At 42.6% G+C, this 23,060-nt stretch overlaps 1 protein-coding gene across 7 annotated transcripts in view; it reads right to left on the reverse strand.

The window, feature by feature from the left end:
• The window catches only part of ankrd12 (ankyrin repeat domain 12), a 157,413-nt gene that overhangs the window by 72,205 nt on the left and 62,148 nt on the right, over positions 1-23,060 (reverse strand). For all 7 annotated transcript variants that reach the window (XM_078397484.1, XM_078397482.1, XM_078397488.1 and 4 more), the window contains exon 2: positions 18,714-18,865. In XM_078397484.1, the coding sequence (XP_078253610.1) occupies positions 18,714-18,800 (87 nt within the window). In that variant the 5' untranslated portion in view covers positions 18,801-18,865. The remainder of the gene's footprint in view (positions 1-18,713; positions 18,866-23,060) is intronic.

Raw genomic sequence — 23,060 nt, forward strand, 5'->3', positions numbered from 1 at the left:
CCAGAGGGCAGATGAACAAACAGACGGTGGCCGGGGTGGGATGGATCTTTTATTATTTTGCCTGCTCTACTGAGGCAGCGTAGGCTGAACAGGTGCTCCAGGGAGGGCAGTGAGCAGCCGATGATCTTCTGGGCCGTCGTGATGACCCTCTGAAGGGCCTTCCTGTCCTTTTCTGAGCAGCTGGCGTACCATGTGGTTATACAGTATGCCAGCACACTCTCGATGGAGCAGCGATAGAAGGACAACATGAGCTTCTCCTGCAGGTTGGTTTTCCTGAGGATCCTCAGGAAGTGGAGTCTCTGCTGTGCCTTCTTTACTGTGGTGATGGTGTTGGTAGACCAGGTAAGATCCTCTGCGATGTGCGTACCCAGGAACCTGAAAGCGGGTACCCTTTCCACACAGACCCCATTGATGTAGAGTGGGTCGTATTCTACACTGGTTTTTCTAAAGTCAATTATAAGTTCCTTTGTTTTGGAGGAGTTCAGGACCAGATTGTTCACTGAACACCATGCTGCCAGCCTTTGGATTTCATCCCTATAGGCTGTCTCATCTCCTCCTGAGATGAGTCCAACCACAGTCGTGTCATCCGCGAACTTGATGATGGTGTTGGTGGGATGGGTGGGGGCGCAGTCGTGAGTGTAGAGGGAGTAAAGGATGGGGCTCAACACACAGCCCTGTGGTGAGCCGGTGCTCAGTGTAATGGTGGAGGAGAGGTGAGGGCCTATTTTGAGGTAATGAGCATTAGTGCCAAGCAGAAAAATGTGGAGAGTTATACTAGAAAGTACAGGGGTGGGGAGGGAAGAGGAGATTCCATAGAAACAAATTACATAGTTACTTCATTGAGCAAATATATTATAAATTATTTACAATTGTTTTACAACTACAGATAATTTGAACAAATGGAGATTCTTATCAATGCAATTCATGTATATTTTGAAATCGCATTGTGGGACAATAGGTAAACATGATTTCTTTTTGAGAATGTTGCTGAGAACAGGAATACAGTAACAACCCAAAAACAAAGCATAGCATGCCCACAAACAATTAGATATATGACTGGCTAATCCATTTTTCTAATGTGGCTGAGAATAAACGTTGATCAAAACACCAAATAAAATCTCCCATTTTTGCTTTAAGAATTTTATATGATCTTTTACTAATGTCAGAACAAGGTAATATGGTATCAAAGCATCAAGGCATCAAAGTTAAATAGCCCACCCTAAAGATGAGGTATTTTTCAATGGATATTTTTAAGGCAGAGATAGATAAATTCTTGATTAGTACTGGTATCAGGGGTTATGGGGAGGAGGCAGGAGAATGGGGTTAGAAGGGAGAGATAGATCAGCCATGATTGAATGGTGGAGTAGACTTGATGGGCCAGATAGCCTAATTCTGCTCCTATCACATGTGACTTATGACATTATAATTAACTTTGATGATGCAGTGAAAAAAGGACACAAAAGTGCTGCAGTAACTCAGCGGGTCAGCAGCATCTCTGGAGAATATGAAGCCTGACCACTGAGGTGCACCAGTACTTTGTGTCCCTTTGTGTATTAAGCAGCAATTGCAGTTCTTTGTTTCTACTACTTAAAGGTTTCAAGTGTATTGTCACCAAGGTACAGTGAAATTTGAGTTACGATACAGCCATACTAAGTGAAAAGCAACAAGACGCACAGCCACATAAAATAAAAGTTAAACATAAACATCCACCACAGTGGCTCCCCACATTCCTCACAGAGATGGAAGGTAATAAAGTCCAATATTCTTCCTCTTTATTCTCCCACGGTCGGGGCTGTCGAACCACCCGCAGTCGGGGTGATCGAAGCTTCTGCAGCCGGCAATTCGAAGCCCTCATGTCGGGGTGATCAAAATTCCCGCGTCAGGACACGGTTGAAACTCTCTGTGGCTTGGAGCTCCCGAATCGGCCTCTAACCAGGAACCGCGGGCTCCACGATGTTAAAATCCACAGGCCCGCAGTTGGAGCTTTCCACAGTCGATCCCCGGCAAAGGGATCGCAAGCTCCACGATGGTAAGTCCGCGTCATGCGCGGTAGAAGTGCCGGGTCGGTCTCCAGGAAAGGCCGTGCCAGTCCACGATGTTAGGCCGCAGTGGGGACAGAGACACGATACGGAAAAGAATCGCGTCCCTGTCGAGGTAAGAGATTGAAAAGTTTCCCCCAGCACCCTCCCCTCCACGTAAAACAAACCAAGGAACACTAAAACATACTCTAACATGTATTTACAATAACAAATACAGAAGGAAGGACAGACAGACTGTTGGCGAGGCAGTTAATGCAACTCATTACACGAGGTAGACACAAAATGCTGGAGTAACTCAGCGGGACAAGCAGCATCTCTGGAGAGAAGGAATGTGATGTTTTGGGTCAAGACCCTTCTTCAGACTGAAGAAAAAGTCTGAAGGGTCTTGACCCGAAACGTCACCCATTACTTTTCTCCAGAGATGCTGCCTGTCCGTTACTCCAGCATTTTGTGTCTACCTTTGATTTAAACCAGCATTTGCAGTTCTTTCTTACACATGAAAATATATATAGATAGTTCAGATTATATAAGGGTTTAGTTCCCAAGAACTGTTCATAAACCAATTTCTCAGATAGGTTCCTTTTCTACAGCTATCCATATGGTATCATTCTTCACACACTTGCTGTAATTCTTTCATTTCACTGAATAATCACTAACACTATCCTTAATTAAATCAATGGAAAGTATACTGTATCCAATCTTTTATGAGGGGACAAGAATATAAAAGCAAGGATGTAATGCTGAGGCTTTATAAGGTGCTGGTGAGGCCATACTTTGAATATTGTGAGTAGTTTTGGGTCCCATATCCTGGGCCCCATATCCAAGAATAAAAGATTTATGAGAATGATGGCAGGGATGATTGGGTTAACATGTGAGGGGTGTTTGATGGTTCTAGGCATGTACTTGGAGTTTAGAAAGATGGGGGGGGGGGGGGGGGGGGGGGGGGAGAATCTCTGAAATTTACCCAATAATGAAAGGCCTAATTAGAGCGGACGTGGAGAGGATGTTTCCGGTAATGGGAGTCTAGAACCAGAAAGCACAGCCTCAGAATAAAAGGATGCACCTTTCAAATGAAAACGATGAGGGATTTTGTTTGCCAGAGGGTGGTGAATCTGTTGAATTCATTACCACAGCTGACTGTGGAGGTCAAGACATTGGGTATTTTTAAAGCGGAGATTAATAGGCTCTTGATTATTAAGGACGTCAAAGGTTATGGGATGAAGGCAGGAGAGTGGGGTTGTGAGAGAAAAATAAATCAGCCATGGCCGAATTTCGGAGTAGACTCGATGGGTTGAATGGTCTAATAGGCAATAGGTGCAGGAGTAGGCCATTCGGCCCTTCAAGCCAACACCGCCATTCAATGTGATCATGGCTGATCATTCACAATCAGTACCCCGTTCACGCTTTCTCCCCATACCCCCTGACTCTGCTATCTTTAAAAACATAGAAACATAGAAAATAGGTGCAGGAGTAGGCCATTCGGCCCTTCGAGCCTGCACCGCCATTCAATATGATCATGGCTGATCATCCAGCTCAGTAGCCTGTACCTGCCTTCTCTCCATATCCCCTGATCCCTTTAGCAAAAAGGGCCACATCTAACTCCCTCTTAAATATAGCCAATGAACTGGCCTCAACTACCTTCTGTGGCAGAGAATTCCACAGACTCTCCACTCTCTGTGTGAAGAAATGATTTCTCATCTCGGTCCTAAAAGACTTCCCCCTTATCCTTAAGCTGTGACCCCTGGTTCTGGACTCCCGCAACATCGGGAACAATCTTCCCGCATCTAGCCTCTCCAACCCCTTAAGAATTTTATATGTTTCTATAAGATCCCCCCTCAGTCTTCTAAATTCCAGCGAGTACAAGCCCAGTCTATCCAGTCTTTCCTCATATGTAAGTCCCGCCATCCCAGGGATCAATCTGGTGAACCTTCTCTGTACTCCCTCTAAGGCAAGAACGTCTTTCCTCAGGTTAGGAGACCAAAACTGCACACAATACTCCAGGTGCGGTCTCACCAAGGCCCTGTACAACTGCAACAGAACCTCCCTGCTCCTAAACTCAAATCCTCTTGCTATGAATGCCAACATACCATTCGCTTTCTTCACTGCCTGCTTCACCTGCATGCTTGCTTTCAATGACTGGTGCACCATGACACCCAGGTCACATTGCATCTCCCCTTCTCCCAATCGGTCACTATTCAGGTAATACTCTGCTTTCCTGTTCTTGCCGCCAAAGTGGATAACCTCACATTTATCCACATTATATTGCATCTGCCATGCATTTGCCCACTCGCCTAATCTATCCAAGTCACTCTGCAGCCTCCTAGCATCCTCCTCGCAGCTAACACTGCCACCCAGCTTCGTGTCATCCGCAAACTTAGAGATGTTGCATTCAATTCCCTCGTCCAAATCATTAATATACACTGTAAATAACTGGGGTCCCAGCACTGAGCCTTGCGGTACCCCACTAGTCACTGCCTGCCATTCCGAAAAGGACCCGTTTATTCCTACTCTTTGCTTCCTGTCCGCCAACCAATTTTCTATCCACCTCAACACTGAACCCTCAATACAGTGTGCTTTAAGTTTGTACACCAATCTCCTATGTGGGACCTTGCGAAGGCCTTCTGAAAGTCCAGATATAACACATCGACTGGTTCTCCCTTATCCACTTTAAGAGCTCTATCTAGCTCTCTCTTGAAAGCATCCAGAGAATTGACCTCCACTGCCTTCTGAGGCAGAGAATTCCACAGATTTACAACTCTCTGACTGAAAAAGTTTTTCCTCATCTCCGTTCTAAATGGCCTACCCCTTATTCTTAAACTGTGGCCCCTGGTTCTGGACTCCCCCAACATTGGGAACATGTTTCCTGCCTCTAATGTGTCCAATCCCTTAATAATCTTATATGTTTCAATAAGATCCCCTCTCATCCTTCTAAATTCAAGTGTATACAAGCCTAGTCACTCCAGTATTTTAACATACGACAGTACCGACAATTATGCTCCTATGTCTTATATTGGTACCCTGAAGCATGTTATTATTTTTACTAACTTGAAAAAGGCTTTAAAAAATGAATATGAAAATTAGTGCAAAGTCAGATTTGCACAGGTCAGTTTATTCATAACCCAGGGAGTTCCTGTACTTTGCCATATTGAAACGGATGTCAAAATCCTTGTACAGCGTTAACTTGCACGTTACAATACACCTAACATTATAAAAATCCACAGTCATCATTAATCATCTTTATTTGTTTAACTTGGTACTTCATGGGAGTACTATTAGATTTTTAATAATTCAAATGTACCCATAATTCTGCCACGTACAAATTGGCATTGGTCCATGGCTGATGGCCTCGCTCTTTCCTGCAATCCAAATGCTTTTGAAAAAATTGAAAATGCTAGAAATACTCAAGTCTGAGGGATGAGAAGCAGAGCCAACATTTCAGTACGAAGACCTCAGTCTGACCAAAATGCCTTTGACCCAAAATGCTAGCTCAGTTTCTCTTCTCACAGAATGCTTTCTGACTTGAGTGTTTCGAGCATTTGCATTTTTATTTCAAATGTTCACCTGGAATTTTTTTTAATTTGTTACCCAGTAATCTTAGCCAAAATCCATATATTTTAATGCAGAATGTGTTAAATGTTAGAAAATTAATATTACTCGTTTGTTCACAAGGATTCACTTGAACTTCATCAGATTGCCACAGAAACTATCCGGCCACCCTGACCATTCCCATTTTTCTTCCACCTTTTGGGAGCAGATACAGAAGCTTGAAAGCTCCAACATCTAGACTTCAAAACAGCTTCTCCCCCACTGCTATCTTGAACCAGCAACCTCTTTCACACACCACACACAGCCAAGGATGCTGCCACATACTATTACTCTAAATTCTACCTCATTACATTATTATATTATTGCACTTGAATATTCTTTGGAACTTCTCACATCTTGCACTACAATCTTGCCCTATTCTGCTGTTTTCACTTATTTACATTTTTTAAATGTATACCGTTTATTCTGAGCTTCATGTGAACAAGGAATTTCATTGGACCCTAGTGCATATGACAGTAAACTCATCTACGATTGGAATCCTTATCAACTTTATTCCTCAGCCCTAAGTTTAAAACAATTTTTACATTTTTTTTTAAACATTCAGTCACAAAATGTTAGTACAAGTAATCTGTAATTCAATTTGCATTCTGTACAAGACAGCTTTTCATTGTTCAGATGTTAAAATGTTTGAATTGAAATCATAGAAGTTTGCACCACATTCTCGCAAGCTCTTGGTGCGGCCATGTAGTTCACAACACAAAATGCTTTATAAATGTGATGTCTTCACCAACCCGAAAGGTTCATAAGTGCAAAAAAAAATCTTGCCTTACAATAGTTTCTATCAATTAAATCCAAACTATCTCCGAGTTATTGACCTCTTCAGCTTAGGGAAACATATCACCATATCAAAGTCTGTTTTACACAATCAGTTCAATCTCACAGCCTCCTTTGTTCTGAATACAAAGAACACAGGAAAATAGGAGCAGGACTAGTCCACCTGGCCCCTCAAGCCTGAAATGTCATTCAATATATTCAGTTTGTTTACCCCAGCCCTCAACTCCACTTATATGCCAGTTTTGCATAGTCCTCATCCTCAAATATTTCAAAAATATATCTACCTCCATTTTAATTACTTCTAATGAGCTATCCTCCACAGCATTATGGGGCAGAGATTTACCGCCCTTGCAAATAGGAAATTTCCACACATCGCAGTTTCAAATGACAGGCCCATTGTCTTAAATTATGACCACTTGTTTAAATTCTCCCACTAGTGAAAACATCTCGACATCCATTCTGTCAAGCCCCCTTACATATTTAAATAACATCTCACCTTGGAACATAGAACGATACGGAACAGGAACAGGCCCTTCAGCCCATGATGACACGGTTGAACAAAGTGCCAAATTAAACTAATTTCTGCTTGCACATGAGCCCTACCCATCCATTCCCTGCAGATTCAAAAAGCCAAATGCCTCTTAAATGCCCTACCATATCAGCTCACTCCATCACCCCAGACAATGTGTTCCAGGTACCTACCACACTGTGTAAAAAATCTTGCCACTTGCATCTCTAAACTTCTGTCTCACCTTAAAGCTGTATCCTCTTGTCAGTGTCAGAGCTGTACGATACGATAAAACTTTATTCATCCCCGGAGGGAAATTGATCTGCCAACAGTCACAACACACAAGGTACCCAAAAACTTGAAATTAAAAGTGAAAACAAACTGAAAAAGACAAGCGACTGTTGATGAGCACAGCGCCTTCACCGGAACAAATGAATAAAAACAAACACAGACTTATCCCCTGGGCAGAAGATTCTAAACTAGAGTGCACCCGCCACCCACACCAGGTTCCCTTGCTCTCCCACCATCCCTCACAACAGTCCCCCCACGCTGGGTCCCCATTGTCTACCCCTCCCCCTCACGCTCAACGACCGTGAGGCCCCACCACCACCACTTCTGTTGCCGCCGAGGCCCATGTTGCCGCTGAGGCTCCTGCCGCTACCGAGGCTCCCATCGGCCTAGACAGGCCTCGCCGCCTGGCTTCCCCGCAGTCCCCTGGAAGGCCTGTGGGGCCTACCGGGGCGCATTCCAGTCTCCGGTTGTAATTCTGGTCGTCGGCAGCTCGGTTGCTCGGCAGATGAATCGGCTCCCTGGGACACTCCCGCCTCGCTGTGCACAGAAATAGACCCTTCAAGCCCATCTTGTGCAGGGTTGGCATATTCGGCAAGTCCCATTTGCATTTATTTGGCCCATATCCTTCTAAAATTCCTATCCATATATCTGTTCAAATGTCTTTTAAAAAGGTGTAATTGTATCCACTGCTATGGCTTCCTTTGGCAGCTCATTCCAATACAGACTATCCTCAGTGAAAAAGTTGCCCCTGAGGTCCCTCTAAATCTCTCCCCTCTCACCTTAAAGATTATGCCTCTAGCTTTTGAATCTTCTACCCCAGAGAAAAGATTGTGAGCCTTCAGTTTGTCAATGCCCATCATGAACTTGTACTCCTCAATAAAGTTATTCCTCAGCCTCCTCCGCTCCAAAGAAAAAAGTTCCAACCTCAAGTCAACGCAATATTCTTTCAACGCAATATTCATTTGCACATTTTCCAACTTAATGACATCCTTCCTATAGATGGGCAACCATAACTTCACACACTACTCCAAATGTTGTCTCACCAATGTACAGCAGCACGATGTCCCAACTTTTGTACTCAATACCCTTCTCAATGAAGGCAAGTACGCCGAACACCACCTTCACCAGGCTGTCTACATGAAACACAAATTTTAAGGAACCATTACTCCCAGATCTCTCTGTTCTGTAATACTTTCCAAAGCTTACCATTTACAATGCAAGTCCTTCACTAGTTTGACATACCAAAGTGTAACATCTCATACTTGTCTGTAAAAATCTATTTGCCATTCCTTGGGCCATGTTTCCAACTGTTCTAACAGAGACATCCTTCCTCACTGTCTACTATACCCACTGTACCATCGATGTTAGTGTCATCTGCAAACTTATTAACAATGTTAATTACATCGTAATCCAAATCAATAATGTTTATAACAGTAGCAGACCCAGCAGAGTTCTCTGTGCCACTCTGCTGGTTAAAGCCTGCCAGTCAGAAAAATAACCTCCATAACAACCCTTTGATTCCTTCCTTAGATTCATAATTGGATGTTCATCTTGGATTCCATGTAATCTACCCTTCTTGACGAGCATATCCCACAAGGGTCCTTGTCAAAGTCCATATCATCAAAGTCCAGTGGCCTGATTGCAATAATCCTTTTGGTGACCTCTTCAAACATTTCCACCTTGGGAAAAAGATTCTGACTGCCCATTTATGCCTCCTATTAATTTCCATGTTTCTATCGGATTTCACTTCAGCCTCCGATGCTCCATTATAAGCAATCAAAGTTTGCCCAGCTTCTCTGTACAGCAAACACACTTGATTCCAGGCAGAATCCTGGTTAACCTCTTTTGCACACTCTCCAAAGCCTCTACACAGCCTTCCTGTGAGAAGACAACCAGAGCTGAACACAATAAATCATATCCAGCCTATCCAAAGTTGCAACATGACTTCCTGACTCTTATATACAATGCCCCGAATGAAGGCAAGCATTCGATACACCTTCTTTATCACTCTATCTGCGTATTCTTCTAAACTCCAAAGAATATAGATCTCTCTTGTCAGATCGACTCTCACTTCCCAAGTGAATCTCTATTTTGGATAGCCTTCAAAGTTACAACATTCTTTCTTGATTAAGGAAACTGAAACTGCATAGCGGTCTAGATGCAGCCTCACCTACACCCTCTGCAATTGTACAAAACTTCCCCGTTTCTAAACCCCAAGCCCTTTGCAATAAAGGTGAACATGCCATTTGCCCTCTTAATTATTTGCTACAACTGCTTATTAATTTTACAATTCATGCACAAGAAACAACTAACTCTCTTTGTACTTCATTCACGTGCAGTCTTTTTTCCATTTAGATAATAATATCTTTGGATTGCTCTTACCGAAGTGTACGATCTCACACTTCCTCATTTTAAGCTCTATTTGCCTAGTGGCTTAACTCGTATCTTTCACCTAAAATATTAATTCAATTTTACTTTCCATAATTGCTGCCTCACCTGCTGAGTGTTTACTGTATTTTCTGTTTTTATTATTAGTGTTTTATACAGTTTCAGCTTGACATTTCTGCTCCCTTATTCTATGCATGCGACACCTAATGCAAGTATTTTGCATGATTTACATTATCTGTCCTCGATTCTGTCAGGAATTTGTGGACATGTACACAAAAGATTTTTCTGCCGCCTGCATTTGCCCATTCCTTGTACTGTCGTCTTCAAATGTATTCACCCATTCTCTGGATTGTTCTCCATTATCCTTTGATTTATGCAATCCACCAATACCTTCCTGCAGTTTAAGATTTTCTTCCTCAATATCAAAAATCTTCAAATTTCCGAATCATTGCTGTTACATTCCTGCTGAAATTATTGATATAAGCCGCAAATAGCAGGTTCTGAGCACCAAGCATTACAAAATCCCACTGTATAGTGTATTTTGGCTACTAAACCCCCAATGACTATTATCTCTCACTCTCTGCCAGAGCCAACTTTACTTTTACATGTATTTTAATTATTCGGATAGTCTGCTGAATAGAATTTTGTTAAAAGCCTTGATAAAATCCATGTTATCCACAAAAAAACCCAGGCTTTATTGACCTTCCTTGAAACCTCCTTACAAATTGAAAATAAATTCGCCAAACAAAATGTTCCTGACTAATCCATATTGATAGTCAATAATGGAAATGCCTTACTAAAAACGATTATCTACATATTCTCTCAACTAATTATTTTCACCAGTAATTTTCTCACTTCTGCCATTTCAAAGGCTAATTATTCTTTGAGCTATTCCTTACTCTGTTTTTAAACACCTGTACCCTATCAGCTGTCTCCTTACCTTCCAGCATTCTCTTTGGAGTTGGAGAATTGAACATGATTGAACTCTACCATTTCCACACATTGTTCTCCTAATAGCCAGTGATACCATTTATCTGCACTCTCAGGTTTACCCACATTAAAAAATATCAGATCTCTTAATACTTTCCTTCTGTTTATCATATCTAATAAGTAGTACACATCCTCATCAGCGGGTTCGCAGAGCCCACGGACTGTACTCGCCACCTGCTGAGCTGGCTGTCTTCGGAGACTGTGGTGGCGCTGCGAGTGCGGCTGCGACTCGCCTTCGGCCGCGGGCCCTGTTGAAGCTCGCAGGTCCCTGGGTGGGGGCCGACTTCGGGAGCTCCGGCAGCGGCAGCGTCTTCGTCTGCCCCGAATCGCGGGACTTGGGTCGGCCCGCTGCGAACATTTCACCTTCCGGCGCGGCCTGGAATAGGCTGCGGGATTTTCCACCGCCCGGCGGGGGCTTCAGTGTCGGGAACCCCGACAGCGGGAGAAGATGGCAGGGAAGAGAGAAGACATTCTGGCCTTCCATCACAGTGAGGAGGTGACTGGAGGAGATCACTGTGATGGATGTTTTTTGTTTTATGTTGGTTTTTGTGATTGTGTGTTTTATTGCTTTCTTTTTTTATTTCCTCTCATTGTTGACTGTAGATAACGTAATTTCGTCCAAAAACATGTTTTTGGATGACAATAAAGGCTATTCTATTCTTCTATTCTATTCTATCTGCAATTTTTGTATGATCACATTTCAGTGAAAAAATGCAAAGCTCTAGTTTTAATCCACACTGCCTCCCCACACTGCTTACCTTTTTGGTACATGTGTAAATAGGATACAATTTATTTACATTTCTTTCATTGTCTCATTTAATTTCACATCCAAGTAACATCTTAGGATATCCCTCAATTTTTGGAAACATTTTCATGCATTTTTTTACCTTTCTATTCACACTAAATTTATCTGATGCTTTTAATATTCACTTAGGCCTTCTGGAATCTTGGTATAGTTGCATAAGTTTCTCATTTTTGCCCTAACATTCTCTACATGCTCCCACACACAAATTGATAAATATATTTGGGAATTTGTCAATACCCTCACTACTGCTTGAATGCCCCCCTGATACTAATTTGCCTTAAGTAACTGTTTACAGTCCATTACTAAGTAGTTTCATTGATGGGGAAAGTTTTAAATTAAATTTAGTGACAGAATTGAGTTACCAAGTTTTACAAGTACGATTGCAAATATGTACCAGATCCTATAACGTGTTATATAAAAGATCAGGATAAGTAATCTACAAATTGAGAGGGAGAAGGGAAAATCGGAAGTGTCAGTATTACAGTATAGCAAAGGGGATTACAGAGGCATGAGGCAGGAGCTGGCCAGATTTGACTGGAAGGAGGCCCTAGCAGGGAAGACGGTGGAACAGCAATGGCAGGTATTCCTGGGAATAATGCAGAAGTTGCAGGATCAATTCATCCCAAAGAGGAGGAATGATTCTAAGGGGAGTAAGAGGCACCCGTGGCTGACAAGGGAAGTCAAGGACAGCATAAAAATAAAAGAGAAGTATAACATAGCAAAGAAGAGCGGGAAGCCAGAGGATTGGGACTCTTTTAAAGAGCAACAGAAGAAAACTAAAAAGGCAATACAGGGAGAAAAGATGAGGTACGACGGTAAGCTAGCCAATAATATAAAGGAAGATAGTAAATGTTTCTTTAGGTATGTGAAGAGGAAAAAAATAGTTAAGGCAAATGTGGGTCCCTTGAAGACAGTAGCAGGGGAATTTATTATGGGGAACAAGGAAATGGCAGTCGAGTTGAACCGGTACTTTGAATCTGTCTTCACTAAGGAAGACACAAACAATCTCCCGGATGTTCTAGTGGCCAGAGATCCTAGCGTGACGGAGGAACTGAAGAAAATTCACATTAGGCAGGAAATGGTGTTGGGTAGACTGATGGGACTGAAGGCTGATAAATCCCCAGGGACTGATGATCTGCATCCCAGGATACTTAAGGAGGTGGCTCTAGAAATCGTGGCGCATTGGTGATCATTTTCCAATGGTCTATAGATTCAGGATCAGTTCCTGTGGATTGGAGGGTAGCTAATGTTATCCCACATTTTAAGAAAGGAGGGAGAGAGAAAACAGGAAATTATAGGCCAGTTTTTCTGACATCGGTGGTGGGCAATTATAAAAGACGAAATTGCGGAGCATTTGGATAGCAGTAACAGGATCGTTCCCAGTCAGCATGAATTTACGAACGGGAAATCGTGCTTGAGTAATCTTCTGGAATTATTGGAGGATGTAACTAGGAAAATGGACTGGGGAGAGCCGGTGGATGTAGTGTACCTTGACTTTCAGAAAGCCTTCGACAAGGTCCCACATAGGAGATTAGTGGGCAAAATTAGAGCACATGGTATTGGGGGTAGGGTATTGACATGGATAGAAAATTGGTTGGCAGACAGAAAGCAAAGAGTGGGGATAAATGGGTCCCTTTCAGAATGACAGGCAGGGACTAGTGGGGTACCGCAAGGCTCGGTGCTGGGACCGCAGCTATTTACAATATACATTAATGACTTGGATGAAGGGATTAAAAGTAACATTAGCAAATTTGCAGATGACACAAAGCTGGGTGGCAGTGTGAACTGTGAGGAAGATGCTATGAGGTTGCACGGTAACTTGGACAGGTTGTGTGACTGGGCGGATGCATGGCAGATGCAGTTTAATGTGGGTAAGTGTGAGGTTATCCACTTTGGTGGTAAGAATAGGAAGGCAGATTATTATCTCAATGGTGTCAAGTTAGGAAAGGGGGACGTACAACGAGATCTGGGTGTCCTAGTGCATCAATCATTGAAAGGAAGCATGCAGGTACAGCGGGCAGTGAAGAAAGCCAATGGAATGTTGGCCTTCATAACAAGAGGAGTTGAGTATAGGAGCAAAGAGGTCCTTCTGCAGTTGTACAGGGCCCTGGTGAGACCGCACCTGGAGTACTGTGTGCAGTTTTGGTCTCCAAATTTGAGGAAGGATATTCTTGCTATTGAGGACGTGCAGCGTAGGTTTACAAGGTTAATTCCCGGAATGGCGGGACTGTCATATGTTGAAAAACTGGATTGACTAGGCTTGTATACACTGGAATTTAGAAGGATGAGAGGGGATCTTATTGAAACATATAAGATTATTAAGGAGTTGGACACATTAGAGGCAGGAAACATGTTCCCAATGTTGGGGGAATCCAGAACCAGGGGCCACAGTTCAAGAATAAGGGGTAGGCCATTTAGAACGGAGATGAGGAAAAACGTTTTCAGTCAGAGTTGTAAATCTGTGGAATTCTCTGACTCAGAAGGCGGTGGAGGCCAATTCTCTGAGTGCTTTCAAGAGAGAGCTAGATAGAGCTCTTAAGGATAGCGGAGTCAGGAGGTATGGAGAGAAGGCAGGAACGTGGTACTGATTGGGAATGATCAGCCATGATCACATTGAATGGTGGTGCTGGCTCGAAGGGCCGAATGGCCTACTCCTGAATGAACAATATACTTCCAGCTATTTATTTGTGTATTTCTATCGTGATTAACTGCAAGAAAGAGAAAATGCTTCTAAAGTAAATCCTTCTTGATCTAGTAAATATCCAGTTTCCTGGCTTGAATAAGGTGCTAAACTAATACTACATATGTGAACATAATCAAACTGCTTGAGATAGACACAAAAAGCTGGAGCAACTCAGCAAAACAGGCACATCTCTGGAGAGAAGGAATGGGTGATGTTTTGGGTCAAGACCCTTCTTCAGACTGGTTGAATATTTCTGGACAACAGTAAACAGTTTAGGCTTATTCGAACATTCTAAAAAAAAAATCTCCAGTTTTATTATTCTCGGATCAGTTTGAAAACTAAAACACCCCACAATGCTTGAATATATTGATCATCAGGACTTTAAAATGTAATCACCTTTAAACCTACTCTTTTCCACTGACTCCACTTGTTTGCAAGGTTTTCAAATACATAGGACGTGATGTTAAAATCCAAAGTGCCAACTCTTAACTTGCTCCCGGTGGTGATGTAAGGTTTAAGCACTCACCTACGCTCCTCCCATGTTATGAAAGGCTGGGCCGACACGTCATTGGGGTTATCAAGTGGGCTCCTACTTTCATCAATGTTTCGCTGACTGGGCCTACGACGTCTCCAGTAGGCTCAGCGGTGCGTTCTGGCGTCCCACATCTGCCTAGCCTGCTTATTTGGGAGACCAGATGGGGTCTTTCCTCTTCAGCCAGAGCCAGTGGCTACTCCGCTCTACGACCCCTGATGTTTCCTTGATGGCCTGGCGTAGGGCTTGTCCGCTGGTCCCCGGGTCCTTCATCAGTCTTACAGTTGATGTTGCCACGAAGCCCCGACATCCAACTTCTACCGGGCAGATCTTTGCTCTCCAGCCCCGCTGTTCTGCCTCCGCTGCAAGCTCTGTATATCACAGTTTCTTTCTTTCGAAGGCTTCCTGCACAGCATCCTCTCAAGGGACTGTGAGCTCCACAAAATACACCATGCACTGATAGTTGGACCAGAAGACAAAATCTTGCCTCAAGTTGGTGATGGCTATCTCTGATGGAACCGTAAGCCGTTGGTCCATATCCACCAGCATCTGCCAGTCCCGGGCTGCCTCCAGCTGTCCAAACCTGGTCCTTGGTGCAATTTTCCATTGCCTTTGTTCCCCTTCCAGAACAAGGACAATTGGCATAACTGGGTTGTTTGTTCTGGGCGGCAAGGCATTGTTGGTTGTTCTCTTGCTTTCCAGAGTCGCTGCCAGGCATAATGAAAAATAGCAAGACAGCTACATCCCATTTACAAGGAATTCCCATCCCCAATGCAGATGAAACCAAGCTGATGCAAGAAAAAGCTATGTACCCTAATAATTTACAAGGTGTAGTTTTGAGAAAATGAAGTGGCTTATTGCTAAACCATTCAATTATAGGTTGCCATTATTACACAAAACAACGTATTTGACAACGAAACATTACGGTTTACTTCTTGCATTATCATGGACGTTTTTTCAAATGATGTTTCCCATCAATTTCTTGTTTTTGTAGTTTTCTTTTAAAAAATCATGGCTTATGTATAATATGTTTTTGTTGTGTATTTGTCTGAGTCTACGTGTCAGTGATGCTGATGTGGCAAGATATTTTATTGTACCTGTACCTCACAATACTTGTGCATGTGGCAAGATCAATTTGACAATTCCTCCATCAAATCTGTTTGAAGATGTAACCAATTGTTATATTTTAAGTTTTCAAATAATTGGATATAGTCATCACTGTTTACTGTCCAACCCAACTTGTTCTGGTGATTGGCAAAATGCCTGCTTTGACCACTGTAGCCAGAGAGAGAAAAAAATAAGAAAATTTACAATAGTTACTCAGCCCATCGTGTCAATGGCAATGGGAAAAAGCTATACAATCTAGTCCAGCGTAAGGCATAACCACAATACTAGAATTCCAGGATTCTAATGCAGTGAGACTGAACATCTACCTCCTTGACAGAATAGCGTACAACTTGGAAGGGAACGTGGATATTATTATCATCAAATGCATTTACTAATTTTGTCCTCCTAATAGGTTAAAAAAAGAGGGAAGTGTGATAAAAATTGAAATGGTGTAGGAAAGAGTGCGTGTTAGACAAGGTGCACTGGTGGTTAAGTGAGAACATGGAAGATGGAAGATGTGGGGACTGGGTTTTGAAATCAAGCATAATTTTGTGATTGTGTGGAACACCTTTAAAGTCATCAGAAATGCATTTGTTCTTATAAATGGAGAACAGAGCATCACTCCTGACTTTTGCCTTCTGGTGGGAAGACTCAAAATAAATACAAAGAGCTTTCATGATCAAGTCAGGATTGAGCAACCTAGTCCTGTGGTCATTGTATTTATGCAGCTGATTCAGTTTAGTAGAAAATAACAACTCCCAGGAAATTTGGCACTAGCAATGTCTGGGAGAGGGTGATTAGAATCTCTTGCCAGATAGTCAGAGCAAGGTACTTTTGTGATAAAGACACTTGACACATCAGCCCACACCCAGATCTTCACCCTGCAGGCAAAGGAGGTCATTATTAATAGAGCTATAAATGGAAAGAACTCTGCATTCTTCAAACATTCTTATTCCAGGCAGGTTAATTTTGAACCAGCTGAAAATGGCTGGCTTTAGGAAACTCCCACAGTGTAATGTGTAAAGATATAATCGGTCAATATATTTGGCCTCTCATAACTATAATCATCTTGTTGCAAGATTTCACCTGTTTTTGCGACCCTGAGTTATAAAAATACCGAAGAGCTTAGCTGGAAGTATGGCTTGCTCTGGAGCACAGATTTTCTGCACTACATTGATTTTGTGAGATCACTTAGCTGTCTCTATGACGTGCAGTCTTGAATTTTATCAGGCTAAGAAATCATTTTTAGATAAAATGTGCCACTCCTGGCATACACCACTCTTCATTGAAAAAGGGTTACCATTGGTCTTATTTAATAAAGGATTTGAGATCCTGGGACACCTTAAGATCCAGGTTTTGCGACAATGGGTCTATATCTGTGCCTGGAACAAATACCGATAATTAGGGGATTACAGAACTCTGATGCAGTCTCAATCCCAAAAGTCAACCAGCCCTCTGCCATCATATATGCTGGCTGATCTGCTGAATTCCTCTTGCAATTTGATTTTTGCTCCAGGTTACAGCATCTGCAGTCTCTTGTCTTTGAGTTCGATATTAGTTCTCCCACATCAGTAATCAAGACATTCAATGTGTTTCACTGACACAACTTAAACTACAAACCGCAGTTTATTAAATGGTCTGTGTGGAGTTTGCATGTTCTCCCCATGCAGATTGTTGCCAGGTGTTCCAGTTTCCTCCGACGTTCTGAAGATAAACTGGTAGGTTCACTGTCTACTACAAAAAACCTTAGTGCAGGTAGGAGGCATAAGAATCAAAGGAGACGTTGATGAGCCTTAGAAAGGAGGGAATGGAACTGACTGGATTGTTGTGCTGAGAGCTTATGTGGGCCTGTATGGCAGTGTCCTGTGCCATAATCTGCAAGTCAGCACCCAAGACCAGGATTGAACCTACATCCCCGGAGCCATGAGGCAGTAGTGTTAACTGCTATGTCAATGGCTTTACCAATCTGCCCATTTTGCACAACTCTACTGACAAAACAATTTCCTTCTACATCCTAAAGATGTGCTGGTAAGTTAATTGGTCTCTGTAAATTGTTCCCGCTAAGTGGATGGTGGGAGAATCAACAGCATGCGAGAAAGCGTTGGTTACAGGGGAATAAAAGAGCAAATGAGTCAAAGAACCTACTAGACCCAATAGGCCAAGTAGGCTTCTTCCATGTTATTAAAAGTACAGAAATATGGAAAATATATTGCTAGCACTAAGAACCGCAAATCTTTGTATCAAGAATACAAGAGTTCAAATTTAAAAGGCATAAATAAGGAGCACACAATCTCAAATGCACATTCTCACCCACCCACCCAACAATCCAAGCTCATTTGTAGCACATTGATCACATCACTGCAGAATCCACAAACTGGAGTGGACATTATCCTCATATCGCAAAAGACCAGCTGAGAGAGAGGCTTTTTTAATGCAGTGACTGAATTGGTTTTGGTATTGTGGGGAAAGATCTTCTGTTTGGAAAATTCTTTTCATGTGACAAATGTACAAACAAGATGAACTTATCTGGCATCTCTATTACTGCCATGAAAAATATATATGGCTACCTGGAAGGTTTGAAGGCAAATTACATCTGATCCAAAAACAACTAAAATCATTTAGGTTGTAGAATGGAGTAAACATTTGAACATTCTTCCCGAGTGACACATTCTGGAAACCAGTATGCAGGAAATGAAACAGTATGTCTAATCATTCCATTTGGAAATTCACACTCTTTACAAATTAAAGACTTTCATCTGCTACCAGATGATTCATTCCAACAATAACGTATGCCCAAATCAACTATGCCTAGAACAACTAGAAAGATACTGAAATTTGAAAATTGTATTCCAGGTCTGCAAATCCAACAGGTTTGCAGTAAAATTTATCTCCCAAAATATTCTTAATTTTATTAGATTAGATAATTACAAATAATACATTTGCAGAAATGCCTTTATTTCCAAAAGCATTTCACCGTAAGCACAATTTACCTTCCTTCCGGTCTGTTTTTCAACCATGTTGCAGTTGCTATCAGAACCTTCCGTCTGTGCTGTTTTGGAAGACCCAGATTTGGGCATTTTACAGCTTTTTAATCCTTTCTCCTTAGCTGCCTGTTTCAGGCAATAATTTGGTCATCCTTTACCTGAAAAACAGAGAGAATATAAATTGCATTTTTTTTGATGCAGTTAATGCCTTGGAATGTAACTGAATTTCCTCATTGGAGATTGTTTAGGGAATATATTTAAGAATTTATTATTATCAGCCATTGAAATCTTCAAATAAAATTAATCTCAGCTAGGAAATCAATACTTGCCTGATAAAGACCCTCTATACCTTTCCTGCAGAGACATCTCACTGACATATGGTCAGTAAATTAAGATGTGGACTGGTAAGAATCAAACCAGATTGCCTTTAATTGTAACCCCCTTAATTAGTTGGCTAAAACCAAGCAACCTAAAGAGCAATGTGCATCAGTAAGATTCTAGCTACCTCAGAGGAGAGCAACTCTTTATAATTCTATAACCATGAATCAAATCACCTCAATCGTGGAGAATATTCAAGACAGCAATCAAAAAAATTCTGAATATGAAGATTATCAAGGAATGTAGGGTTAGTGTGCAGAAATGTGAAGGTAAAAGGTAAACCATAATTGTATCAAAAGTTGGAGCCAGGTGCATTGCCTAAAAGTATACACTTGTTTCCAGTTCTCTAGGTCTTTATCCATTTATCCACTACATCTCTCGAATTGCAGGATTAATTATTACTCTGCAAGAGGGGAATCTAGTTCTGTGACAGATCTAAACCTCAAAAAGAAAAACATCAGCTACTTCAGATCAGAATAGTATGGGAATTAACTACAATGTGCTTCAAAATAGATAAACTCAGTTCTAATGTCCTCAAACCACGGGTTCCACATATTACTTTTTGCTATTTCTGTTGAGCTGTCAAGTTTTAAGTAGTATAATTTCTGCCGTTACCTCATCTTAACTGAAAAGGCTGTAATTTAACAAATGAACAAAATATTAGCTAACAAAAAGACAAGTGTATTGTATATCACAAGCAATAGAATGTATGTCTGAATGATACAGCTATCTGGCCTTCCCACTGCTGTTAGTCAACATATTTTATATGGGAGCTTTTTTTAAAAATCACATTGATCATCAGTTCATGGCTAATTATCCTTTTTTGTGACATAAGCTTGGGAAGCCTGTTCACACCATTGTGAATGTCTATTCATATAATTAGTTAAATTTCCAATAGCTTTTCTCTTGGTGTTTCAATATGTACTATTCCTGATCTGTAAAAGTAGAGAGAGATGCATAGAAATAGAAACATAGAAAATAGGTGCAGGAGGAGGCCATTCGGCCCTTCGAGCCAGCACTGCCATTCATTGTGATCATGGCTGATCATCCCCAATCAATAACCCGTGCCTGCCTTCTCCCCATATCCCTTGATTCCACTAGCCCCCGGAGCTCTATCTAACTCTCTCTTAAATCCATCCAGTGATTTAGCTTCCATAAATTCACAACTCTCTGGGTGAAAAAGTTTTTTCTCACCTCAGTTTTAAATGGCCTCCCCTTTATTCCAAGACTGTGGCCCCTGGTTCTGGACTCGCCCAACATTGGGAACATTTTTCCTGCATCTAGCTTGTCCAGTCCTTTTGTAATTTTATATGTTTCTATAAGATCCCCTCTCATCCTTCTAAACTCCAGTGAATACAAGCCTGGTCTTTTCAATCTTTCCTCATATGTCAGTCCCGCCATCTCAGGGATCAATCTCGTGAACCTACGCTGCACTGCCTCAATTACAACGATGTCCTTCCTCAAATTATATCATATCATATATATACAGCCGGAAACAGGCCTTTTCGGCCCTCCAAGTCCGTGCCGCCCAGCGATCCCCGTACATTAACACTATCCTACACCCACTAGGGACAATTTTTTAAATCAAAAATTTTTTTTAAAAACATTTTACCCAGCCAATTAACCTACATACCTACATAATTAGGAGACTAAAACTGTACACAACACTCCAGATGTGGTCTTACCAGGGCCCTATACAATTGCAGAAGAACCTCTTTACTCCTATACTGAAATCCTCTTGTTATGAAGGCCAACATTCCATTAGCTTTCTTCACTGCCTGCTGTACCTGCACGCCAACTTTCAGTGAATGGTGTACAAGGACACCCAGGTCTCGCTGCACCTCCCCCTTACCTAACCTAACTCCGTTGAGATAATAATCTGCCTCTTTGTTTCTGCCGCCAAAGTGAATAACCTCACATTTATCTATATTATACTGCATCTGCCACTCATCTGCCCATTTACTCAACCTGTCCAGGACACCCTGCAACCTAACATCCTCTTCACAGTTTACACTGCCACCCAGCTTTGTGTCATCCGCAAACTTGCTAGTGTTGCTTCTAATTCCCTTTTCCAAATCATTAATATATATGGTAAACAGTTGCGGCCCAACACCGAGCCTTGCGTCACTCCACTCACCACTGCCTGCCATTCTGAAAAGGACCCGTTTACTCCTTCCTACTCTTTGCTTCCTGTCTGCCAACCAATTTTCTATCCATGTCAACACCCTACCCCCAATACCATGTGCTCTAATTTTAGTCACCAATCTCCCGTGCGGGACCTTATCAAAGGCTTTCTGAGAGTCTAGATACACTACATCCACTGGCTCCCCTTCATCCATTTTACTTGTCACGTCCTGAAAAAATTCCAGAAGATTAGTCGAGCATGATTTCCCTTTCATAATTTTAAATTAAGGTGGGTGACAATATTTCCTGTTGTTTGACTGATAGGATGATGGAAAATACTAGAAAAAGGAAAGGACAAAGCATAGTTTCAGTCAACACAAAAACATGATAGATTGACTGAACATGGTAATTGATGCAGGCTGCAGTTTTAGATCACCTCAAAAATGTATAGTCATACAGCATGGAAACAGGCCTTTAGCCCCAACTTGCCCACACCGTCCAACATGCCCCATCTACACTAGTCCCACCTGCCTGCGTTTGGCCTATATCCCTCTAAACCTAGCTTCTCCATGTAAAGGGCCTGTCCCACTTCGGCGATTTTTAAGGCGACTGCCGGCGACTAGGCTGTCGCCGCACAGTCGCCGGTGTGTTGTGGGCATGGCCGTGAGTAGTCTCCAATGAGTCGTAGCTTTTTTCTGTTCGCCGCGGAAAATTCCCCCTGCTCGAAAATTTTCGGCGACAGCTGGCTTGACGCCAATGATCGTAGGTTGTCGTAGCTTGACGTGGTCGCTGTCATAGGTTGTCGCCAGGTTATCGCCAGTTGAGGGAGGTTGTCGCCGGTACTGATGCCGGATTAATTTCATTGGCGACTACCTATGTCAACCCGCGACAGGTACCGGCATCAGGAGAAGACAAGTTACGACAGGCACTGGCAAAACCCGTCCACAGAAGTCCAGCTGCAACAGCCAGCTGCGATGCTGTTGAATGAGGGCGGCAACCTCACCACACCGACAGCAAGGTACGACCATACCTACTACTACGTCACTGGCACCTCCGTGGCTAACACCCGTGGACATGGGACTTTGGGCGTTTCCTTGAGGACTGGTCATTCTTTGTTTGGCGACTGACCTGATCAGATCTCATCTTTCACTTCAACTTTAAAAACTTCTACTTCAGCTTTAAAACATGGCACCCAGGAGAAGGAAGGGGCACAGTTCGGCCCCCACACTCACCCACCAGGCAGCTGGAGACTGAGGTGACCCAGGAGGAGGTCGTCCTGGTGGAGGAGGTCGTCCTGGTGGAGGAGATCCAGGTGGAGAAGGCCCAGGAGGAGGAGGCCCAGGAGGAGAACTGGGAGGCTACCATTGTCCCCACCACCACCCCAGCCCTGATGAGCAATGGTGAGGACTCCGAGACTATATATATTCAGTGACCAACAAGAGAGTGACCTGGTTGAGTGGTATGAATCGCACCTTCAACTGTACGATAACAACCACCGGCAGTACCGCAACAAGGCCGGGAAGACAGCTCTCCTTGAAGCCATGGCCAAGGAGTTCCCTGATTGCACCTGTAAGTACAAACCTCATGTTGTGTGCTAGCTGTGGTCTCCATTCTTTTGCAAGCAGGCAATCCGCACTGATATTTATATATATTTTTTAATACAGATGAACAACTAAGTATTTTTTTTAAAAGTCAGAGGACAAGATTTGGAAAGCTGTCCCAGAGGGCGAATAAGTCCGGGTCTGGTGCAAAGAGCCTGACCTTGGAGGGGGGGGGGGGAGTCGATGCTGCAGAAGTGGTTCTTTCTGAGGTCACACATTGTGCGAGTGGAGGCCCCACAAAGCCAGAATG

Source organism: Rhinoraja longicauda, chromosome 4 (genome assembly GCF_053455715.1).
Source record: "Rhinoraja longicauda isolate Sanriku21f chromosome 4, sRhiLon1.1, whole genome shotgun sequence".
NCBI lineage: Eukaryota > Metazoa > Chordata > Chondrichthyes > Rajiformes > Arhynchobatidae > Rhinoraja > Rhinoraja longicauda.